Genomic DNA, 20484 nt, shown 5'->3' on the forward strand with positions numbered 1-20484 from the left:
CCCTTCCTAATAAGAAGGGCGAAGACTCAGTGGACGAAGCTAACCTCTTCATACTCACCCTCCATCCCCTCACCCCTTTCCCTTCCAGATCACCATGTCTATAGGCAAGGCACCCCTCGGGGGTTAGCTGCGGAGGAGGTCTGGGCGGGATCAGTAGAGGTGGTGGGATCAGAGCTCCTCACCTTCTCAGCTGCAGCCAAGGTCTGAGTGGGACTGACCATTGTACTGTTTCTTTGGCTGTAGGGAACCTGACCATGCTGTGGTCAGTGACTCGGCCACGACCCAGCCAACTCCATCCTTCCCCTGTGCAACTCTTTGCCCAATTAGCAGCTGCTGACTTGTCACCTTTGTGGCCCCTAGATGCCACTTGGAATATCACTGTTCAATGGCTGGCCGGGGACATTGCGTGTCGGACACTCATGTTCCTGAAACTAATGGCCATGTATGCTGCAGCCTTCCTGCCTGTGGTCATTGGACTCCACCGCCAGGAAGCAGTACTCCACTCGCATGGACCCCGCTCAGCTGGAAGGAAACTTCTGGAGACAGCCTGAGGACTTAGCTTCCTGCTTGCCTTGCCCCAGGTGAGTGACTTGGGACTCAAGGCTAGACTGAACAAGAATTTGGGTATGCAACATAAACCTTTGGAGTCAAGAGGTGTGCTTGGCCAGTGGTCACCCAATAATCCTTAGAGTGGAGTCTGCTGTTTTGCCAATTAAGATCATTGCATGTTGGGGCACCTGGGTGGCTCACTCGGTTAAGTGCCCAACTTTGGCTCAGGTCATGATCTTGTGGTTCGTGAATTCAAGCCCAGCATCAGGCTCTGTGCTGACAGCTCAGAGACTGGAGTCTGCTTTGGACTCTGTGTCTCCGTCTCTCTGTCTCTCCCCTGCTCAACTCTTTCTCAAAAATAAATGAACATTTAAAAAAACCCGATCATTGCATGCTAATCTGTATCTCTGTTAAGAGCCTACTTCTTAAAAGCAGTACCTGTATCTATGACTCCTTCTTCAGCTTTGTTTTGCTATGCTTGGCTCCCACCTTTTTGCATCTCCCCAGCTTCACCTTCTTCAGGAGATTATTGCAGAAAACTCTAGGGATTGAAACACATATGGGGGTCTATAAAGAAGACAGTGGGGGCGCCTGGGTGGCTCAGTTGGTTGGGCATCCGACTACGGCTTAGGTCATGCTCTCTCAGTCCATGGGATAGAGCCCTACATCGGGTTCTGTGCTGACAGCTCAGAGCCTGGAGCCTGTTTCAGATTCTGGGTCTCACTCTCTCTCCGCCATTACCCGTTTGTACTCTCTCAATCTCTCTCTCAAAAATAAACAAACATTAACAAAAAAAAAAAATTAAAAAAAGAAGACAGTGAAGCCAGGGGCTTTGGGTAAAACTCTGTAGTACATTTACTCATCCATTTAAAAAATTATGTGCATTACTCCTAGGTACACTCAAATGCTCTATCAAGGATTGAGCAGCAGAGTCCTGCCTTCAAGAAACTTAGACTAGTGCAGAAAACAAATTAGTATGCAATTGTAGTACAGTATGCAGTCAAGCATCATGCTAAAGGTAAGCATACGGAGAAGCTAAAGAACAATGAGGGTGTCCGAAACCACTTTTGGACAGTCAGGGAAAGCTTCTCAAAGACATTAAAACTGATTGTTTTTGACTTGTTAAGAGAGGTGTTAAACAAGTTAAATAAAGCAGGGAATGGTGGGGAGGTGGAGGGCAAAGGAGTTCAAAGTGGTTGCTGCTAAAGTTGAGGGCTAGAAAATGGGTGAGTAATGAGCCTGGATGGGAAGGAAACCTCGATTACAAATACTAAGCTTGTACTTTATCCTGAGTGGAGAGGCACTAAGGTAAAATGTGGAGAGTGAAATAATCAGATTTATATTTTTTATTCTAGCTTTATTGTGAAAACTGCAAAGAACGCTAGAAAGAAAACAGAGCATGTGAACTTGGATACAGTTATCAAATCTCAAATATTGACAATGAAGTAGAAATCTAGGGGAAAAAAATGAAATATGAAGCAATTCCTTTAAGACCAAAACCTTTAAGACCCCCCTCTGAGGGGAAGGAGTAGAGCAGCATTTCGGACACCAGGATTAGGATTCTATGTGGAAGGGCTGTGGAATGATAATGTATTATAGAATCAGATTTAAAATCTGATCCCTAAATCCTCAAATATTAGAAATGTAACTACCAAAAGTTAGCCTGACTATAGTTCTAAGATAAAAAATATTGCTTCCAACAATATGTTGCAACAGGACCTCTGCTACCCAGAGCTTTAAAAAGCAGCATTGTTGCCTCAGTGTAAAAGTTGTTAGTTTTTTATATGAAACAAATTTTAGATGTGGACTGGGAGTTAGAAGCCTGTTTTTTTTTTTTTAAGGTTTATTTATTTTGAGAGATAAAGACAGCAGAAGCAGGGAAGGGGCAGAGACAGAGAGAGAGAGAGAGAGAAAAAAAAATCCCAAGCAGGCTCTGCATTGTCTGGGCAGAGTCAGATGCAGGGCTCAATCCTACGAACCATGAGATCATGACCTGAGCCGAAACCAAGAGTCAGATGCTTAACCAACTGAGCCTCCCAGGCACCCCTAGAAGCCTGTTTTTTCTTTTTTTTTTTTTATTGCATTGTTTTGTTTCTTCTGAGTCTAGGCTCTACTACTGGCTATATCACTTTGTCTAAGTCACTTGAAACCAATGGGCCACAAGATATTAAATAGGAGTTTCATCCTTTGTAACAGACATTCTGACAACCGCAGTCCCCATTTGGTTCAACGGCAAACTGATTAACATTATGATACATGTGCAAAAGGTGGTATTTTTGGTTCCAAGTTAGTATCCTCTTGTATAAATTCTGCATTGCCCACATGTTGTATTTATTTATGTATTTATTTAAAAGTAGGGTTTTTTTTTTAATGTTTATTTAGTTTTGAGAGAGAAAGAGACAGAGTGTGAGTGGGGGAGGGGCAGAGAGCAGAAAAACAGAATCTGAAGCAGGCTCCAGGCTCTGAGCTGTCAGGATGGAGCCTAACATGGGGCTCAAACCCACGAACCGTGAGATCATGACCTGAGCCGAAATTGGACGCTCAACCGACTGAGCCACCGAGGTGCTCCCCCCGCCCCCATATGTTGTATTTAAAATATCAGTCCTGCCTTCAAGGACTAATATGTCTGTAAAAAAAAAAAAAAAAAAAAAAAGTGGGTCAAGGAGTACTGGAGTAGTTAGAAATTATCTTTGTAGGCTCAAGTTTTCACAAGTTGAAAGGAAGGTTTCTATAGTAGGTGGTAAATTGCATATAAAATACGGGAAAGGAAAAACAGACCTAGGACTATGGACCAAACTTCGTACAGGAGGCTTGCCTATTTTTAATCCCCTTTTCACAATTTGCTAGGCATGGTACAAAACAAAAGAAACCAAGCAAACAAAAAAACCGCAGAAATATATGGACTCAAGACAGGGAAAGAGGAAAGACCACTCCCCTAACTAGCTCGGAGGAGCTGATCAAAACCCAAAGCCATTCATAAAATTGTCTATGGCTGATACTATTCATCTTTCCTAATAGTCCCTCGTGCCTGCTGAAATCACTTTCCCAAATGCCTTAGACCCAGGAATCTGACACCCACTGAGCTTGCTTTATCAAACAGTGACTCAATCTGCCTTACCTGAACCAAGGTACTAATCCTGAAGCTCTAAACTGAAAAATACTCTTTATGGATTAAAATAAAAACCTCAGCAATTTATCAAAAAGGGGGAAGGGCAGCCAATAGCATTTGGAAGAATGTTACATTTTATTACTTAGCATTGTTTCACTGTTAATAGTTATTGTACATAACACTATTACTGAAGGTCATTTCACCTAGTGGCTGCAAAATGGCCTGAAATTTTAGCAGCACCCATTTTATACAAAATTTCTTTTTCCACAGAATTGATTAGACACATCAGAAAAATCATTTCAGCTAAAAATGTTGATGTGGTAGAAATATCCTTTTACAAAGTGCAACATTAGGATAGTACTCAAGAAGGCAAGATTCTTTAAGTCCCAGGATTTAACGAACTGACTGATGAGCTCCACAGCTGAAAGGAATGATATTTTCAAGATTCTAACCTTTTAAATATGGCACTACAGATGAACCAGTACTCAGCACTGCACAGCTCTGCACAGAACGAAGGATGCTGGGAAGACAGTGTGACTGGTGGTGGGAAGGGGGAAGAAGGACCAGTTCTAATAGTCCTCAAACTCCACTCCAGCTGTTCCTGTTCCACACCGTCCGCCAAGCTGGCCCAGTCTCCTTCATCCAGTGTGTCACCAAAGGCAGTTTCAAGGCTCGATGGCAAGAGACCACCGATAACCTCTTCACCTTCTGTTGCCTCTTTCTGCTGCCATGGACTGCCATGAACGTCTGCTATACCTGCACCGTCTTCAGTGGGTCCAGTTCCCGATGAGGAAGGGGGACCACGGTGAGACTCCAATCCTCGGGCCCTAATCCATACCTTAAAACTATGGCCTCTAGCCTTACTTACTGATCTGATAGCTGTGACCACCAAAAGTAACTTCATAACCCTATCTCTAGCACCTGATGCTGCAAGTATTTGCCAAATGCCTTCAACTCTAACAACCTTCTAGCTATCCTCTGGGGTTGAGTTAGCTGGGTACGGAGTAAGGAGAAAGATGATCAGTATTCTCCTTTACTCTTGGATACCATCAAGTCTTCAAGAAGACTTAGTAGCTTCATGTAACACAGCACCTCAATCAAAACCTTTTCTCCAGCATGTCTGTCATAATCCTTGGGATGGGGGGACAGGAGGGAAGCATATAGTCCCAGTTTGGGAAGGGAAGAGGGTTTACAGCATTACCTATTTGCCATATTTTCTTCCTTGTATTGGGAGAGCTCCAGCTCACGATCTCTGCCACTCATCCATTCACCCTACACTCAACTCAGAAGCTGAGGGGTTCTGAAATTGCATATATTTTCTAAATTCCCAACCCCTGCCAGTGAATTTGCCCTCTGCTGCTCCTTAGACAATTGTTCCCATGTTCGTCTGCGGGCCCTGGGACTGGCCCTAGTTGTCTTGCTGACGTTTGTCCTCTGTTGGGACATCTTATTACCTGCTAGAACTGTGGTACTGGTTCTCCCCCATCATGCTAACTGAAGTCCCTCCCAGCCTCAGCCACATCCTTTTCCTTTCTGGCCTCTTCAGTGTTCCTCTGGATCCTCTCCTCTATGGAGCCTTTACCCTTGGCTGCTGAAGGCACCAAGAACACAGTAGAGACTCCTCCAGGGAAAAAGGCTCTGAGAGAATGCCCCAACAAGAGATTCAAGCCCTTAGACAGCTGGAAGTACAAACAAATGTGGCAGCAAGGACAGAAGAAACAAAAGAGACATTCCTGTAACATCCATCTGCCCAGGACAGAGTATACAGAAACAGAACAATTATTCTTTAATATCACAAGAACACCTCACTTCTGCCCGTGCTCTCTTAGCTTCCAAGAAAAAGAAATACCAAGCAGTGTTCTCTACTTTGACCCTAGCTGAAACTTGAAGACTATATCTAATGTAAAAAATCACACAGAATCGAGTCCCTAGAGGTATCTCCACAGTGACCCATACTGCCTTACCATAAATAGTTCTTCAGAGCTTGCAATGTTAGAACAGAAAAGTAATTTTAAATGTACAAAACAAAAATGGGACATTTATTCATAACTCAAAAAAAACCCACAACCCACTAAGCAAGTAGAGTGAGAGTTAAATATAAACACGGGGAGTTCCACCCCAACCCTACTTCTCCAAGGCTGTATGGTCACAAGGAATCTCTGGAGAGAACATCTGGACAAGAGAGGACCAGTCAGCGCCGCCTCCGGTCTGGACTCCTGCTGCGTCTTCGGCCACCTCTAGGGAAAAGGAAGAGTCCATCAGAGGAACATAATTCTATGTCCTTATTCTGTTTTGTTCATGTCCCCTTCACCAAGATAGTTTGCCCTCTCCACTTTACCTCCTCTTGCCCTTGGGTGGACCCCGAACAAAACACCAGTCCACACTGATCGGCTGTCCCATCAGATCCTGGCCATTGAGTCCCTCCATAGCAGCCTGGGCCTCCTTGTATGTTTCATACTCAACTAGAGTATACCCCTAGGACAAGTGAAAAAACAGAGATCAAAACCCTCATATTCCACCAAATACCACTATTTTATTCCTCAAATCTAGGCTCATACTCAAATAGAAAAATATGTAAACTTTAAACAATGAATGTACACCATATAACTGTACTGTACAAAATGTCTGTTTCTATCTGTCTCTTTTCTGTGTCTAACAAAATCAATTGCCAACCTCATTTTATTTCTTGGCCAATCACAGTGGACAACTACCAATGCTGTCAAAGGTTATGGGGGAAGAGAACAATAGATTGTTATTTAGGATACCTTCAGGTATCCTGTACGCCGGTCCAAGTTGAGGTGGATGTTTTTTATTTCTCCATACTCTGCAAATTTGTCATGGATGTCTTCTTCAGTGGCTTCCTCGTGTACTCCAGTGACAAACAGAATCCAGCCTTCAACAGCTGTTGGGGAAGGGAAGGAGAATGAGCACACCAGAGAAAAACTTCAAGCAAGATCACAACAGTGGAGTGAGTGCGGGTTTCAGAGATTGGTTAAGCTATCTCTGACTCCATTCCTACTTGGTTTTATTTCACTGGTCCATAATCCACTACAAACACAGAGCCCTACTGGCTACATTTCACTTACAGCGCTGTGGTCCGGGTTCATCACCATCCTGCTCCACGCTGTCATAATCCTCACGCATCCGCGCTCGAGACCCTTCTTCTATAAAGAACATACAGGAGATCACCGGAAATCTCTTCTCCCACTGTTCCCCATGAGTCCGAATGGGGACCCCGAAACTCGTAGCTGTCGCCACTCTAAACCCATTTTCCCGGCACAACACTCACCGGAGCCAAAGCCGCGGCCCTTCCGTTTCTTCGCCTTTTCTTTCAGTTTGTGGATGCTCTCTGGAGCCCCAGAAGTGAAAGAATGAATAACAAAGATAACAGTTACTTATAACAATAGTCTGTCTCCGAAAACATCATCTGAAGGCAGTCCCACCACCTCCAGTCCCATTCCCTTCCCGGTCCCTCCCCCATTCCTCCCGAAGGGGGCGCAGTCGCTAATCCAACCGAAACCTGGTTCCCCGACTCCCATCCTCCCTGCCGGGCAGGAATTGTTTTCCTATTACATCCTTCTCTCGCACCTTCCCCGCTTCCCGCAGCAGCCTCCACTGTCCTCACCGTCCCCATCCTCATCCATGGCGAAATCCTCGCCCCCGGCCTCATGAAGATCCAGCACGTCCGCCATCTTGCCTCCCTTCTTACTCTCGTCCGTGCCGCTCAGGCACTAGGCACCTCGGGAAACTGTCGCGGAGGGGAAAGGTCGCTAGTCAAGTTGACCAATCAAAAGCTAAGTCTAAGTCCCGCCCCCGGCGCAGCGAAAATACGCAATGGAGGCGGGCCTTGTTCGGGAAGATGCCGGAAGTGTTCCTGTAGCCATCTTGAGCAAGTGGTCAGCTGAACAGAGTGGCACTGTAAGGGACAAGGTAACGGGTGGCTGCAGGCAGTGCCTTATTAAGTAGGGCAGCCGAGGAGAAATACTACTGCCAGCGAAGCACAGCCGGATTTCTTTATTAGAGGATTGTGTACCGTCTCCTTGGACTCCGTACCAAATGGAAGTTTGAAGAACGTTTTTTCTCTCAAAACTTCTAGACCTGTATCCTGCTCTGAAGAGCAGCTGGATCTGTGATGGAAACATTTTAAAAATAGTTCAGTCCATAATGCTGGGTACTGAAGCTGTTTCTGGCTCGTACTGTAGCACCGAATTTCTCTTAACACTAACAGACCTGGTTGTCCGGGAACTAGCATTGGTGACACGGGTGTCAACTTCTTAAAATTTTTTTGTTATAATTTTTTTAATATAAACTCTCAAATTCTTCCCACCACCTCTGGGGATTAAAAAACAAAACAAAATCAGGGCTTTAAACAAAATGGGGGCTTTAACCTCTTTGGGAATGGTGCGTGTATTTCATGTTTAAAAACCTAGGCGTTGAGGCAAAACCCATATTGCCCCCAAATTCTGGAATCCTGATGTAAACCTTTAACAATAGTGGACTGCAGATTCATTTATTTATTAATTTTTTAATCAAGCCGTTATGTGACTTTAATATTAGAGAAAGTGTGGGCAATACAAGGCAAAATAATCTCATTATCAACAATCACTTTATAACTCATTATGAAAGTGATAATTGCTACGACAAAGTGTAATGGCAGTACAAAGAAAGTTTCTAATAGGACTGGGAGTAAGAAGGGCTTCCATTTGAACTGGGCCTTTAAGGCTGGGTAGTTTTCCAGGCCACGCAGCTGTACTGAGAATAGGAGACACTAATCCATTCTCCACAGTAGGTAGTGTGATCCTTGAAAAAATCAGCTGGTCATATCCCTAACAAAACCCTTCCTTGACTTTTTCACTTGGGAATAAAATTTGAACCGCCTACTCTGCCTATTTACAACGACCTCCATTACCATTCTGCCTTCTTATTAAGCTCTCCCTACATTTTCCCTCAATTGTGTTCTTTCCCACCTCAGGACTTTTGCAACTTTCTGTTCCTGATGCTCTTATTCCAGCTCTTCACATGGCTCATTCAACTTCATCCTTTAGGTCTCCCTAAAATACTACTTTCTCTACTTTCCTGTCCTGCACTCTTGTTTATGTCCTTCACAGAACTTGCTTACTACCTTGTTTACTTTCTGACTCGTTTATTGTCTGAATTCCCATTAGAGTGTAATCCTTATGGCAGAGACCCTTAATTACAACGATATCCCCAAAGTTTAGACCAGTGTCTAGCTCACAGTAGTCATTTGATACATGCTTATTGAATGAACAAATATCAGAATGGCAAGAAATTGTTTGCCTGATGCTGTGTGGCTAGGAAATAAAGCTAGAAGTACAGGTTAGGGCCAAAATGTATGCCATGCTAAGGATATTGAAATTTTATCCCATAGGCAAGAATTTCTGTACTTCAAGTATTTGAGTGTTCATGATTTTTCACAACTGTAAATAGCCCCCATGCTGTTTCTTGATTAGTGTTTCTCCTTATGTAGACTGACTTTTTAATTAAACAAATTTGCACTAAATTTAAATATCACTGCCATAAATGTAAAATCTGTATTTTTTTCTACTACAGCTTCAGATTAAAATATAAAATAAGTAAAAATGAAAAATGTTTGTCCCTCTACCACCTAAAATCATCTCAGGTAATACCAAGGGTTCCCATATAAAACTTCGGGGAATGCTGTTAAGGACAAGGATAGCTAAGTGATGGTTTAAGCAAGGTAGTGGTGCACTCCTAAGTATTTTAGAAAGAAATCTGACAGTAGTTGAGAGGATGTTAAGAATGAAGGCAGAGGCTGGTAAGGAAGCTATTGCAGTGGTCCAACCCAGAGATGATAAAGGACTGAACTAAGGCAGTGGATATGGACAAGACAGATTAGGAAGTTTATATAGGAGGTAAACTCAACAGCAAGTGACTGATTAGATCATGGTAAGGAATGGACCTAAGGTTCTAATTTAAGTAACTGGGTAGATAATAATCCTAATAACAGATTTGGGGAGTCAAAGAAGAGCATGTATGAAATGGCTTTTATTTTGAATATGTGACTTCAGAGAGCTTGTGTCATAAATTCAGGTGGTGAGGGGCACCTGGGTGGCTCCGTCGGTTGAGCAACCGACTTCAGCTCAGATCATGATCTCGCTGCTTGTGAGTTCAGGCTCCACATGCAGCTCTGTGCTGACAGCTCGGAGCCTGGAGCCTGCTTCAGATTGTGTGTCTCACTCCCTCTCTGCCCCTCCCCTGCTTGCTCTCTCTCTCGCTCTTTCAAAAATAAATAAACATTTAAAAATTTTTAAAAATAAGATTAATTCAGTTGGTGATGTCATGGAAATATAGATGTAAAAGCTCAAAAGGGTGAAAGAGATTGAGAATGGTGTATAAGATAGAGTTGAAGTGACCATGGTGAGTGAGTTCGCTAGTGGAAATGGGTAGAGCTTGAAAAGAAAGGGTCAGTGACAAAATCCAGGTTCCTCAAATGTCTGAAGGGGAAGCAGAATGCCTTCCCCCAACAGTACAATCTTATTTCTGCCACCCAAAAAATACTAATCAAAATTATCTTTTAGTCTGTTTATAAAAGAAAGGGTCGTTTTAGAGCTCCTCTGATACATATGTCTTAAGAAAGAGTCAATCTGGCTTACTAGACAAAAATCTATTTTTAATTGTATAAAATTATACATATAAAATACATAGAAAGTAGTAAAAAGATAAGCAAAATCTTTAACAATGAAAGTGGACAGATAGGGAACAATTTTTCTCCAGTGCTTTGGGATCTTAACTGGTTGTTACTTGAGAAAAATAATCCAGGAGGTGCAAAGAAGTTCTTCCCACAACTCACACCCCTTCACACTTCTCAGAGAAAGGAGCATAGGAGAAATGAGGGTTTATGATGTCTGGATTATAAATATCAATAAAAACTGGGTAGACATACCTGTTATTTAACATAGGAGCCTCTACTCCTACCCTACATGTGCTTCGTGGTATACAGAGATGGGACTTGGAGAATTCCAGGAGGTCCCTTTCAAGCACTAAAACAGTTGCTAGATTCCTTACCACTGATCCCATATGTACTGATCACCAAGATGATTTCAAAAGCAAAAAAGCTGATTTTCATCTTATCCCTATCTGATCCAAAAGAGCAAATTGTGGCCTATTTCCTAACCTATTCCTAAAAACAAAGTGTATAATCATAGAATGGAAAGTCCAATTTTGCAGAAACAGGAAACATCCCAAGAACATTTTAGAAAGTGCACCGAACTATAATATAGTATAAAGGAGTTTATAGAAACAAAGGGAAAACACATCTTTGAGAGACCTATAAAAAATTCTCCCAAAGAGGAATGCTTTAGCTGTACTTCAGATATTTCTCCCCTATTTCACCCAGGAGAGAGATTGGGGGTGGGAGGCGGAGAGTCTTAAAAACATAGTTGATCATGTAGTCTCTTTTCCCTCCTGCAGTCTCCCCAGGGTTCCAGTTAGGAAGTGCCATAATGCCAGTAGCAACTAATTTTCTTGATCAACTCCTGCTCTAATAACCAACGTGGAAGAAGAGGAAAGAAAAGAGAGAAAACAACTGTGAATCTATGGACATCAAAGGTAGCAAACAGCAGCAACTTTGTGGGAGAGAGAGGAACACGGTCCTCACCAAAGAGGACAAATAATGTTTCCAAAGAGCAACATGAAGGGAAGAGACAGAGTTGGGAAATATGTTTTCCCTCCTACCCATTTCTGCAGACAGGAAGGTTTAAACACAGGGCTCAGTGAAGCTGGGTGAGCAGAGAGGAGTGAAGAGGGAATATTGGAAGAGGCTTCAATGCTGATCCCTTCTGGAGCAAGAACACACCCGGGAAGCTGGTATGGTATCTATGCCCCAGAAGCAACTTAGGTGATAAACACCTAGTTTTGTGTTTATAATTCCTCTCTTCTTCCTGGGAAGTTTCTCAGGAATAATTTGAACAAGCAGCTGTCTACTTCCTTCCAAATTAATAAAGGAAGTCTCAAAATGAAGTACCGCTTGGAGGCAGAGGAGGAGTAAGGTAGTGGCGGGAAGCGGTTGGTGGGGAGTCTAGGCAAGGAAATGTCTAGTCACTGGAGGAACAGCTCAGTACTAAGTAGGCCCAACTCAAGATAAACTCAAGCCAAAGCCTTCATACTCGTACCCTGTTTGGAGTCCAAGAGAAAGCAGGAACGAGGTTGAGGGTGAGGGTGGGGCACACAGACCTTATTCAAACTCCCTGTTAGATTATAAGAACACTTTGTCAATCATTTTGTGCTATTGAAATGACTACACAGAGCTGGGAGTATAAGCACCAACAAAGCTCTGAAGACAGCCTGCTCTTTTTACAAAGTGGAATGAGGATGTTTCAAAGGAAACTACATCCAAAAACTAGAAGAAAAGGGATCTCTCAGCAAATTGGGATCTGAGTGTAGAATTTATACATATACATATATATATATCTATATTTTAAAGTATAAAATTGAGAAAGTATGTACAGAAATCATACTAAGTCTTAGAAAAGACATTATCAAAAAGAGCCTGGAGAGGATGGGGAGTATGTGCATGGACGCCTAGCAGTTGGAGGAATGCATATTGCCCAACTGCCCAGCGGCCAGCAGGAGAATATCTTTCTTCTCCTTGTGGAAGCGCAGCTCCTTGCCTGCCAGCCGAGCTTCGTCCAGCTCCCGCTCAGTAGAGGCCAGCTCTCTAGACAGTGCCCCTGGCACACTCTGCTCCCGGCTCACCCAGTCCAATGCCATTTGATGGCGAATATCATCATCCAGGGCCCGGTGTGAATAATGAGCCAACACTTCCTGCAAGGGGAAAGGAAAATGAAGGTTACTGACAAAGTCAAGGTTCATACCAAATGGACCCAATGGGATGAGGAACTCTTAGCCTTGGAGTCCTAACTGAAGTCAGCACGTAAGTCCTTTAAGGAGATTCTTAAGGGAAACTTCCCCGTGGGGGAAGCAAGGCAGGCAAAAGAGCTACAGTTAAGATCTAAATAGGAAAGATGTTAGGAATGAAGAGGGTACTTTGAGGCTTTCAGGATTCACAACCTGGTAACTATAGGCCTGCTTATGTCTAACATAACAGCCACCTCGAAATAGCCCTTCTGCAAGACTCCTCTCACAGACAGGGTCTCTTACCTGCCGAGAGCACTGTCTCTCCCTCATGGCCTTAAGGCTGCCATTCCAGTGCAGCAGCTGAAAAACTGTCATTAGTTCCTGGAGGAAGAAGACATGAAGTGCCAGAGCAGTGATTTATATTGAGGGTTTGCATCACAATTACATGGGGGACCTTTTACAGAATGTATTTACGTAAGCATCTCTTATACCAACTCTGATGTGCCCTTTGGGGAAGGAAGGTATTTATATATTGAAAAATATTCTAACCTTCTCTCCCTTCCCTTCCAACTGATGATCAATGAGTTAGGGATTAGAAGGAAATATAATATAATATAATATAATATAATATAATATAATATAATATAATATAAATGCAGGGTTTTTTTTTCTTTTTTTTCAAAAATTTTTTTTCAACGTTTATTTATTTTTGGGACAGAGAGAGACAGAGCATGAATGGGGGAGGGGCAGAGAGAGAGGGAGACACAGAATCGGAAACAGGCTCCAGGCTCCGAGCCATCAGCCCAGAACCTGACGCGGGGCTCGAACTCACGGACCGCGAGATCGTGACCTGGCTGAAGTCGGACGCTTAACCGACTGCGCCACCCAGGCGCCCCAATAAATGCAGGTTGATCCATGTTATGAGAGCCATGGTACCTGGAACTCCAACATTGACTTGCCCTTGTTGGATTCCAGCATGAATCGGAAGGCACCAATCCCTGTGTTTGGGTTGTCAGCTTCCTCCCTGTTGCCCTGTAACAGAGGAAAGGAAAAGACAAATAGATTTTCAATCAGGATTATCACCTCAAGCAGCACTGTCCTGTAGAAATATAATGCAAGCCCCCAATCTAATGTAACATTTTCTAGTTGCCACGTTAAAGTAAAAATAAACAGGTAAAATTAATGTAAATAGCATGTTTTATTTAAGCTAATATATTCAAAATATAATTTAGCTATACTTAGCATAAAAATTTTTCATGAAATTTTTACATTCTTTTTCTTATACCAGGGTTTCAAAATCTGAAGTCTCTTCCACATTTACAGCACATCTCGAGTCATACTAGCCACATATCAGGTGTTTAACAGCTACATGTGGCTGGTGGCTATTCTGCTGGTCAGCATAGACCTAGAAGACTCCAAAGTCATCACACATATTAACTCAAGTGACAGAGGTCAATCTGATTTTCCCTATCTTACAAAGAGGGAACACTGAAACATAGAGAAGAACCCCAATTTAGCCAAAATAACAGAGTGAGTCCAACACACAGGATTGGACTAGCCTAGAGGATAATTGGGCAAATGCATTTTCAAGGGAAACAGTAGGAGCCATAAAGCATAGTAAATTCTGGGTAGCAGTTTAGCCTCTTAGACATTTGGCTTGTGTGTTCCAGTGGTTACATGACCCTGTGGGGATAGAACTAAGATTCATTGCCTATGCAAACAAACAATACGGTATAGACTGGATCTCCTACTAATCTTGAGGCCTTGGGGAAGTCATTTAACCTCTCTGTTCCTGTTTCCTCATCTGTAAAATGGGAATAATCACAGATCTATCTCCTAAGATTGTTTTGAGAATTAAATAAATTATTTAAAAAGGGATAAATGTGGTTTTAAAACTCCAATTATATAAAATGTGGTACATTATTATACTAGACTTGGTATCCAGTTACACAATCCAAATCCATTCTGGTGCTGGCTTTGGTTTAGTGGTACTTGATGGCGGTTTAGTATTACTGGGGATAATTCCAGACCCTGGGGCTGGCTGGGACTTCCAAAATAAGGGCAGCTGCTATTTTTTTTTTTGGTGACCTTTTTGTCAGCCTGATCTAGGAAAATAAAACCAGGAGACTTCTGGGAACACAGGGACCCAACTTTCTCCTTCTACTTCCTGACAAGTTGCCTGATCTTTCTAGCCCATTCTGCACCACTGTCCCTGCTCCACGCCTCCCAAGATTCTGCTCTCTTTGAGAAAGGGGACTAGGTAGAAGTGAGGAGCCAATCAAGTTATATCCAAATTCAGTTTATTATGGGGCACTTCTCCATGGCGCTGTACTGTATATGTATTATAATAATTCCATGCGCTTAGTAAGTATACCATATGTGCTGGCTTATTTGTTTTCACTCTGCTAGAATCAACAAGAAGTCACACAAGATCAACCCATATTATTTTGTGGCTTATGAGAAGCAACATGCCAACCAGTAGTTAATCTTCATGGTGAAGCAAAGAACACAAAATTTGGATTTAAAAAAGAAAAGCTACAGAGAGGAAGGAAAAAGGTAACCTTCACTATTAGCATTTAGGGCCCTGAAGCAATTAACCTGTTTCATGGTTGCCTATAATCATTCCATATGGTACCTTATTCAGTACCTCCAGAGTTTTCCATGATAAAGTACATAGAAAGTAATGATTATCTCTGTACAGCCAACTGGGATATACAGAAGAAGCTGCGGGCAGAGGAGCCCATCTATCCCAGGCCTTGCTCTTGGACAGAGCATGAGCAGCGGAGGGGCAAAGAAAGAGAGGGAGACACAGAATCTGAAGCAGGCTCCAGGCTCTGAACTGTCAGCACAGAGCCCAAGGCGGGGCTCCAACTCACAAGCCATGAGATCATGACCTGAACCGAAGTCAGACCCCCAACTGACTGAGCCACCCAGGTGCCCTGAAATCAATGTGATTTGGAGTATGGCAATTCCACTGGGAAATTAATGAGCAATCTATTAAATTCTCAGTTTTGAGGGGTTAGGCAAATAGAAATATTGGCAGAGAATAAAAACAATTTGTTTCCTAAACACTTTGTAGTAGACACTGCTGGTGACTTAGCCAACATCTGTTTCCTTCTTCCTTACTATAGAACCTTAATCTTGTTCTACTACCTACCATCTCCCATGTATCTCCCTCAGGGAAGAGTGATTTTATCCTCTAATTTCAGTGGGTAAATCCTAACCCATTTTGCTTGTAATTGGTTTTAAGGTGGGAATTCTGGCCATTAGGAAGTAGAAGGGAGGTCTATTGGCGGGTTTCTGGGAGAAGATTCCTTACTACTAAAGAGGTACTAAAAGAAGGTCTCAGGGCACCTGACTGGCTCAGTTGGTAGAGCATGCAACAATCTCAGGGTCTTGAGTTCAAGCCCCACATTGGGTGTGGAGCCTACCTACTTAAGAAAGAAAGAGAGAAAGAAAGATGGTGTCTTTCTGTCTTTGAATATGGTTACATCTGCATTTAATATCTGAAATTCTGTAGTCATCTTGCACCCTTGCATCTGAAGGGAGCAAGCTCAAGGACAAAGACAGTATCTAGAGGATGGCTGAATGGAGAGATGGAAAGAATTTGGCTAGTAGATGATGACATTCTTGATCCATGGAATCAACCAGCCTTGAAATCTTCTCTACTTCTGGACTTCCTGTCATGTTAGAGAGTAAATTTCCTTTCTTGGTGTATTCCCTTAAGTCAGTTTGAAGTAAGATTTTTCTATTACTTGCATCCAAAGGCATCAAAACAGGTAACACGTGCTAAGTGCTTAAATATATTCTCTTCTATCCAGTAATCCTACAGGTATAATTGTTACAGATGAGGAAATTGAGACTTAGATTAAGTAACTTGCTCAAAGCCACATAGCTAGTAGAACCATAATTTCAAAACGATGAATTCAGAGTCCATGCTTATAAGCATTGCTTTCTATAATCCAAACCAGTGTTTCACTTTATAATATATTAGGTGACTTAAGGGTGATAAATGTACTTTCTTAATTTAATTGGCTTTGATCAATATAAAAAATTGTTTTTATTCCTTGTAGATACTTCTGACCAGGGCAAAGAGAAATGGGAGGAAATCAGATGGGTAACAGAGGGAAGCCAACTTATTATCTAAAGTGTTCAACACTAATAAATATACAAACAGATAACTGAAGTGGTTTAGTATATGTAATTACATCTTAACTTCAAAGAGAACAGAAACAGAAAATTGGTCAGACTTTCACCCTATCACCCTATCAGTGAACTTGCGGGAAGGAAGAGAGAAGGCAGTGTTCATTTCCAGGATGCACCCCTAAGCTAGAAAATTCTGAGTCAACTTGGGTTCCAGTCTTGGCTCTACCACTTTCTAGCTACATCCCTTCAGGCAAAATTTCACTTCTATGTTTTTAGTTTCCTTATCTGTAAAACAGGGGTACTAATAGTTCTTATATCTCAGAGCATTATGGTGATGATCAAATGACATAAAATACACATAAATCCCCTGGAACAGTCCCTGACACAAAGTAAATACTCAATTAGGATTAGCTGTGATTATCATCATCATCATCATCATTTGAAGGAACATTCTTTTGAAAGAGTAAAAAAATTACCCACCCCATTCGTGGAAAGGAAAAAAATAAAAACTAAGACACTGTATTATAAAGTGTTCTTTATTAATAGGAGTGGTCACGGAGATGAATGGCAATAAGAAAAGTCATAAAAATTAAAAAAAAAAAAAAGAAAAGAACAGTGAAGTAAGAAGGGAGTAAGGTCTTAAACCAAAATTGGGAAAAGCAACATTCAAGCTCAGGTTTTATTTTGAAATATCTCTAAAATTCCACAAATCTTGAATTAAAGGTTTCTAGATACCAAAGAGATACAATGAAAGAGGCAAAATACCAACAAAAACATAAACATACACAAGAATCAGTGATTGAGACATAGGGAGGACGTAATATGCAAGATCGACAGAAAATAAATTCCTGTCTATACAGGAAAGAAAACAAGAAATCCCGCTCTGATTCCCAGTGATTTACAAGACTTCCCAGCCAGCCAGTTCTCCCATCCCCCACTTTCTTTTCTTTGAACTCCCTGTAACTTACATTGAAAGATGCCAGGGCCTCAGAGACACTCTTCTCAATGAACTCATCAGTGATTCTTCGGGAAGGGTGTTCATTAAACACAGAATTCATCAGTGCAATCTTTGCAGCACTCCGCCGGGCCTCAGCTTTTGTGGGGCAAAACTAGGCAGGACAGAGAGAGAGAAAATATGTATGTATATGTGTCTGAGAGAGAAAGGAAGGAACAGTGGGAGGGAAACATTAGGATAGAAGACACTTGGGTAGTCTTTGGAAAAATCAGTTTGTGCAGTATACCCTCCAAAGTTTGTTTTGTAAAATGGTTGAGGCATTTGGAAACATAATTTTGATTCAACATCCTGAAGTCATTAAGGAACTGGAGACGGCTATAGCTCATACCAAATTGAATGCAGAATGAGGAAGGCTGCTGAAGTCAGCATATAACCACTGGATATAAAAAATACGCCCGTTTCAACTGTCAACAGAATTAATTACTCAAAAGCCAGAATCTGGCCAGCCTGTTAGAAATTTGTATCTTGCTCTCCTGTTCCATGCACAGGCAAGATTTCTTTTCATCCCTCTAGATAAGCTAGGAGTAGAATAGGTCTTCTCTAGGTTGCTTCTGCAGAGGAGGCCTCTAGTCTCTACCAGAAGCGCCCATCCAGGATTCTTGGACTTCACTTTTCGCTGTGAGCAGGCAGTTCCCCCACTAACGCAGTGAGTCAATGAGCTATCCCTGAGCAGAGCCCAAGGTCTGAAGAAGGAATGTGTAGTCTTTTTCCCCCCAGGGGAAGCAAGGAGGAGAGGGGTAGCAAGGAGAAGGAAAGCTGACCTGAACAAAGCAAGAAAATATTAAAAGTTAATTCATGTTTTTTACATTGTCTCCAACATAGGTATCATAGCCCAAGGCTGATTTTCAGAAGTCTTAAATCACTCAACCTCAAATCCCTATAGTATTTGTTTATATAATTCATCATCACTGGCTGCCTCAAAGGCCTGTGTCTCCTGTCATTTATGATTAGGGTCAGAGGAAAGGAAGAAAGTAATGTTATGGCTTTTAAAAGTAGACCAGGATATGTTCACTATTTAACCACCTTAATATCAATAACTCCCGATTTTCTTTAGCTGACAGGTGTCTCTGAGACAGAATATGGAGCTTGGTACATTAACCCTAAGTTGTCTTCTGCAATTTCTCCATTCCTACTTCTCTGTTCACTAGGCTGCTGCTCATTCTATAGTATGGTATTGTTCCTGAAAGATCATCCATCCATGAAGAAAACCACCAGGAGAAATTTCACCTGCCAAAGTGGGTATAGAAGACACAAGCTAAAACAGGCCAAGATAGATAGTACTGTTCTTTGGGGGGAAATAACAGAAATCAAATGACTGTAATGATCCAATTATGGGCATCACCATAAAATTATCAAATCTTTATTCAACAATAAGATGAGGTGAGAGAAGGAAGGGGAGATCTTATTCTCTAGGAGAGAAAGAAGAAACATTAGTCGTCCTGAGCATATATTTATTTCTCTGAAATTGTTGGGGTTCTGAGGGGAAAAAAATTAGTCACCTTATTTGAAATGAAGCCTCTTCAGGACTTTTCTGTTTGAGGCAGGAACTGAACTGCAATGGCCCTGTTTCATGCCACAGATTTATTAAATGTCTACTCTTTGCTGTGTGCTGAGTGGGTGGTAAAGATCTAAAACTGACTGAGAAAGAAGACAGACATAATCTCTACCTCCATGGAGCATAATCCACTAGGTGAAATAATTATGATATGTCATGATAAGTAACATGATAAGGGAAGTTCAAGGTGGCACATAGCAGGGGTTATACCTTTGTCTAAGGGTTATGAACAGAACAAAATGTCTATTATCTTCTCTAAATTCCTATTCAGACTCTATATTGACATCTCAGAAGGCTACCTTCCTATGGTCGATGTAAAAAATCCATCTTTGATGATAACATTCACACTAGTCAAATTTCTTCTTACCCTACAATAACAACCAGTCTCCATCATCATATATCACAGCTCTTTCGTATAATTGTAGAATGCTAGCACTAAAAAGACTTTAGAAATAATCTAACCTATCTCCTTCATCTTATAGATGGGGAAACTGAGGCCCAGAGAATTTACCTGACTTGCCCTGCTTGCGGCGGGAAGGGGGGGGGGCGGGCAGGGGGGATGAGAATTTGGATCTTCTAATTCTTAGATGAATACTATTTCCATCATACATAATCCCTCCACTTTGGCCTCTTAAAGAACACAAACATTGCTTTCTTGAGTAATTTGCCTATGAAAAAGTACTGGGGATAAGGAATATTACTCTGTGTTCTCAAAAAGAGATGGCAGGAAGTTGGACAGATTAGAACATGGGGCAGGTGCTGGTAGTCTGGATATACTAAGGGCGTATTCATAACTGCTCAAATTCAAAGTGGGTGTGAGTTTTCGTAGGCTGAAAGAAAAGCCACTGAGGTTCTTTTGTGGTTAAATGAGCCTCAGATGCTGATCAGAATGATCTGCCCAGAATTGGTTTCAGGTCCTCAAATATGTGATTTCTGACAGAGATTTAATGGCCAAAGTGATGGAGAAAACCACCGCTAGCACCTAAGCATTTCTCCTTGCTACTGCCACCTTGGAACTCTTACCTGGAAGCTCCCAAAGCAACTTCCCCCGGGCAGAGTGACGTAGCAGACATAAGGAGGGCTGTTGGAGGGAACCATTTCATAAACCACCAGAGCCCCGTTCTTCAAGTCTGCCCCACGGGACTGCTTCATCTGCCAGAATTCCTGAAGTGCCTCCACCACATTCACTGCAAAAGAGAAGCAGTTAAGTTCAGCAATGAGAACACCTCGAAAGTAGTTCTGTGCTTCCATACAGTATCTGTATCCTATACT

At 42.1% G+C, this 20484-nt stretch overlaps 2 protein-coding genes and 1 pseudogene across 3 annotated transcripts in view; 1 reads left to right on the forward strand and 2 right to left on the reverse strand.

Annotated features, from left to right (window-relative positions):
• LOC111561811 lies at nt 1-10603 on the forward strand (annotated as a pseudogene).
• RBM8A (RNA binding motif protein 8A) lies at nt 5677-7425 on the reverse strand. 2 transcript variants are annotated; one of them, XM_006935061.5, is made up of 6 exons: nt 7284-7425; nt 6948-7007; nt 6745-6819; nt 6424-6560; nt 5997-6133; nt 5677-5895 (listed from the first exon to the last, which is right to left on the reverse strand). In XM_006935061.5, the coding sequence occupies exons 1-6, from the start codon at nt 7348-7350 to the stop codon at nt 5850-5852; spliced, it is 522 nt and encodes a 173-aa protein (XP_006935123.1). In that variant the 5' UTR covers nt 7351-7425; the 3' UTR covers nt 5677-5849. The 2 variants fall into 2 exon arrangements, with proteins under 2 accessions (XP_006935123.1, XP_003990593.1); XM_003990544.6 differs by having other exon boundaries at nt 6745-6822.
• Nucleotides 10292-20484, reverse strand: part of LIX1L (limb and CNS expressed 1 like) — a 19953-nt gene continuing 9760 nt past the window's right edge. The window contains exons 2-6 of the mRNA XM_023259082.2: nt 20236-20399; nt 17611-17751; nt 13433-13528; nt 12800-12877; nt 10292-12463 (exon numbers count right to left, since the gene is read on the reverse strand). Coding sequence (XP_023114850.2) covers nt 12221-12463; nt 12800-12877; nt 13433-13528; nt 17611-17751; nt 20236-20399 — 722 coding nt within the window. The 3' untranslated portion in view covers nt 10292-12220. The remainder of the gene's footprint in view (nt 12464-12799; nt 12878-13432; nt 13529-17610; nt 17752-20235; nt 20400-20484) is intronic.

Source organism: Felis catus, chromosome C1 (assembly GCF_018350175.1).
Source record: "Felis catus isolate Fca126 chromosome C1, F.catus_Fca126_mat1.0, whole genome shotgun sequence".
In the NCBI taxonomy this organism is placed as follows: Eukaryota; Metazoa; Chordata; class Mammalia; order Carnivora; family Felidae; genus Felis; species Felis catus.

Excerpts from the sequence above, each read along its gene's own strand:
- RBM8A (XM_003990544.6), bottom strand. The coding sequence starts at position 7,350 with ATGGCGGACGTGCTGGATCTTCATGAGGCCGGGGGCGAGGATTTCGCC. Across the intron at positions 7,008-7,283 it reads CATGGATGAGGATGGGGACG|AGAGCATCCACAAACTGAAA; the intron begins GTGAGGACAGTG and ends CTGGGGCTCCAG. Across the intron at positions 6,823-6,947 it reads GGGCCGCGGCTTTGGCTCCG|AAGAAGGGTCTCGAGCGCGG; the intron begins GTGAGTGTTGTG and ends TGTTCTTTATAG.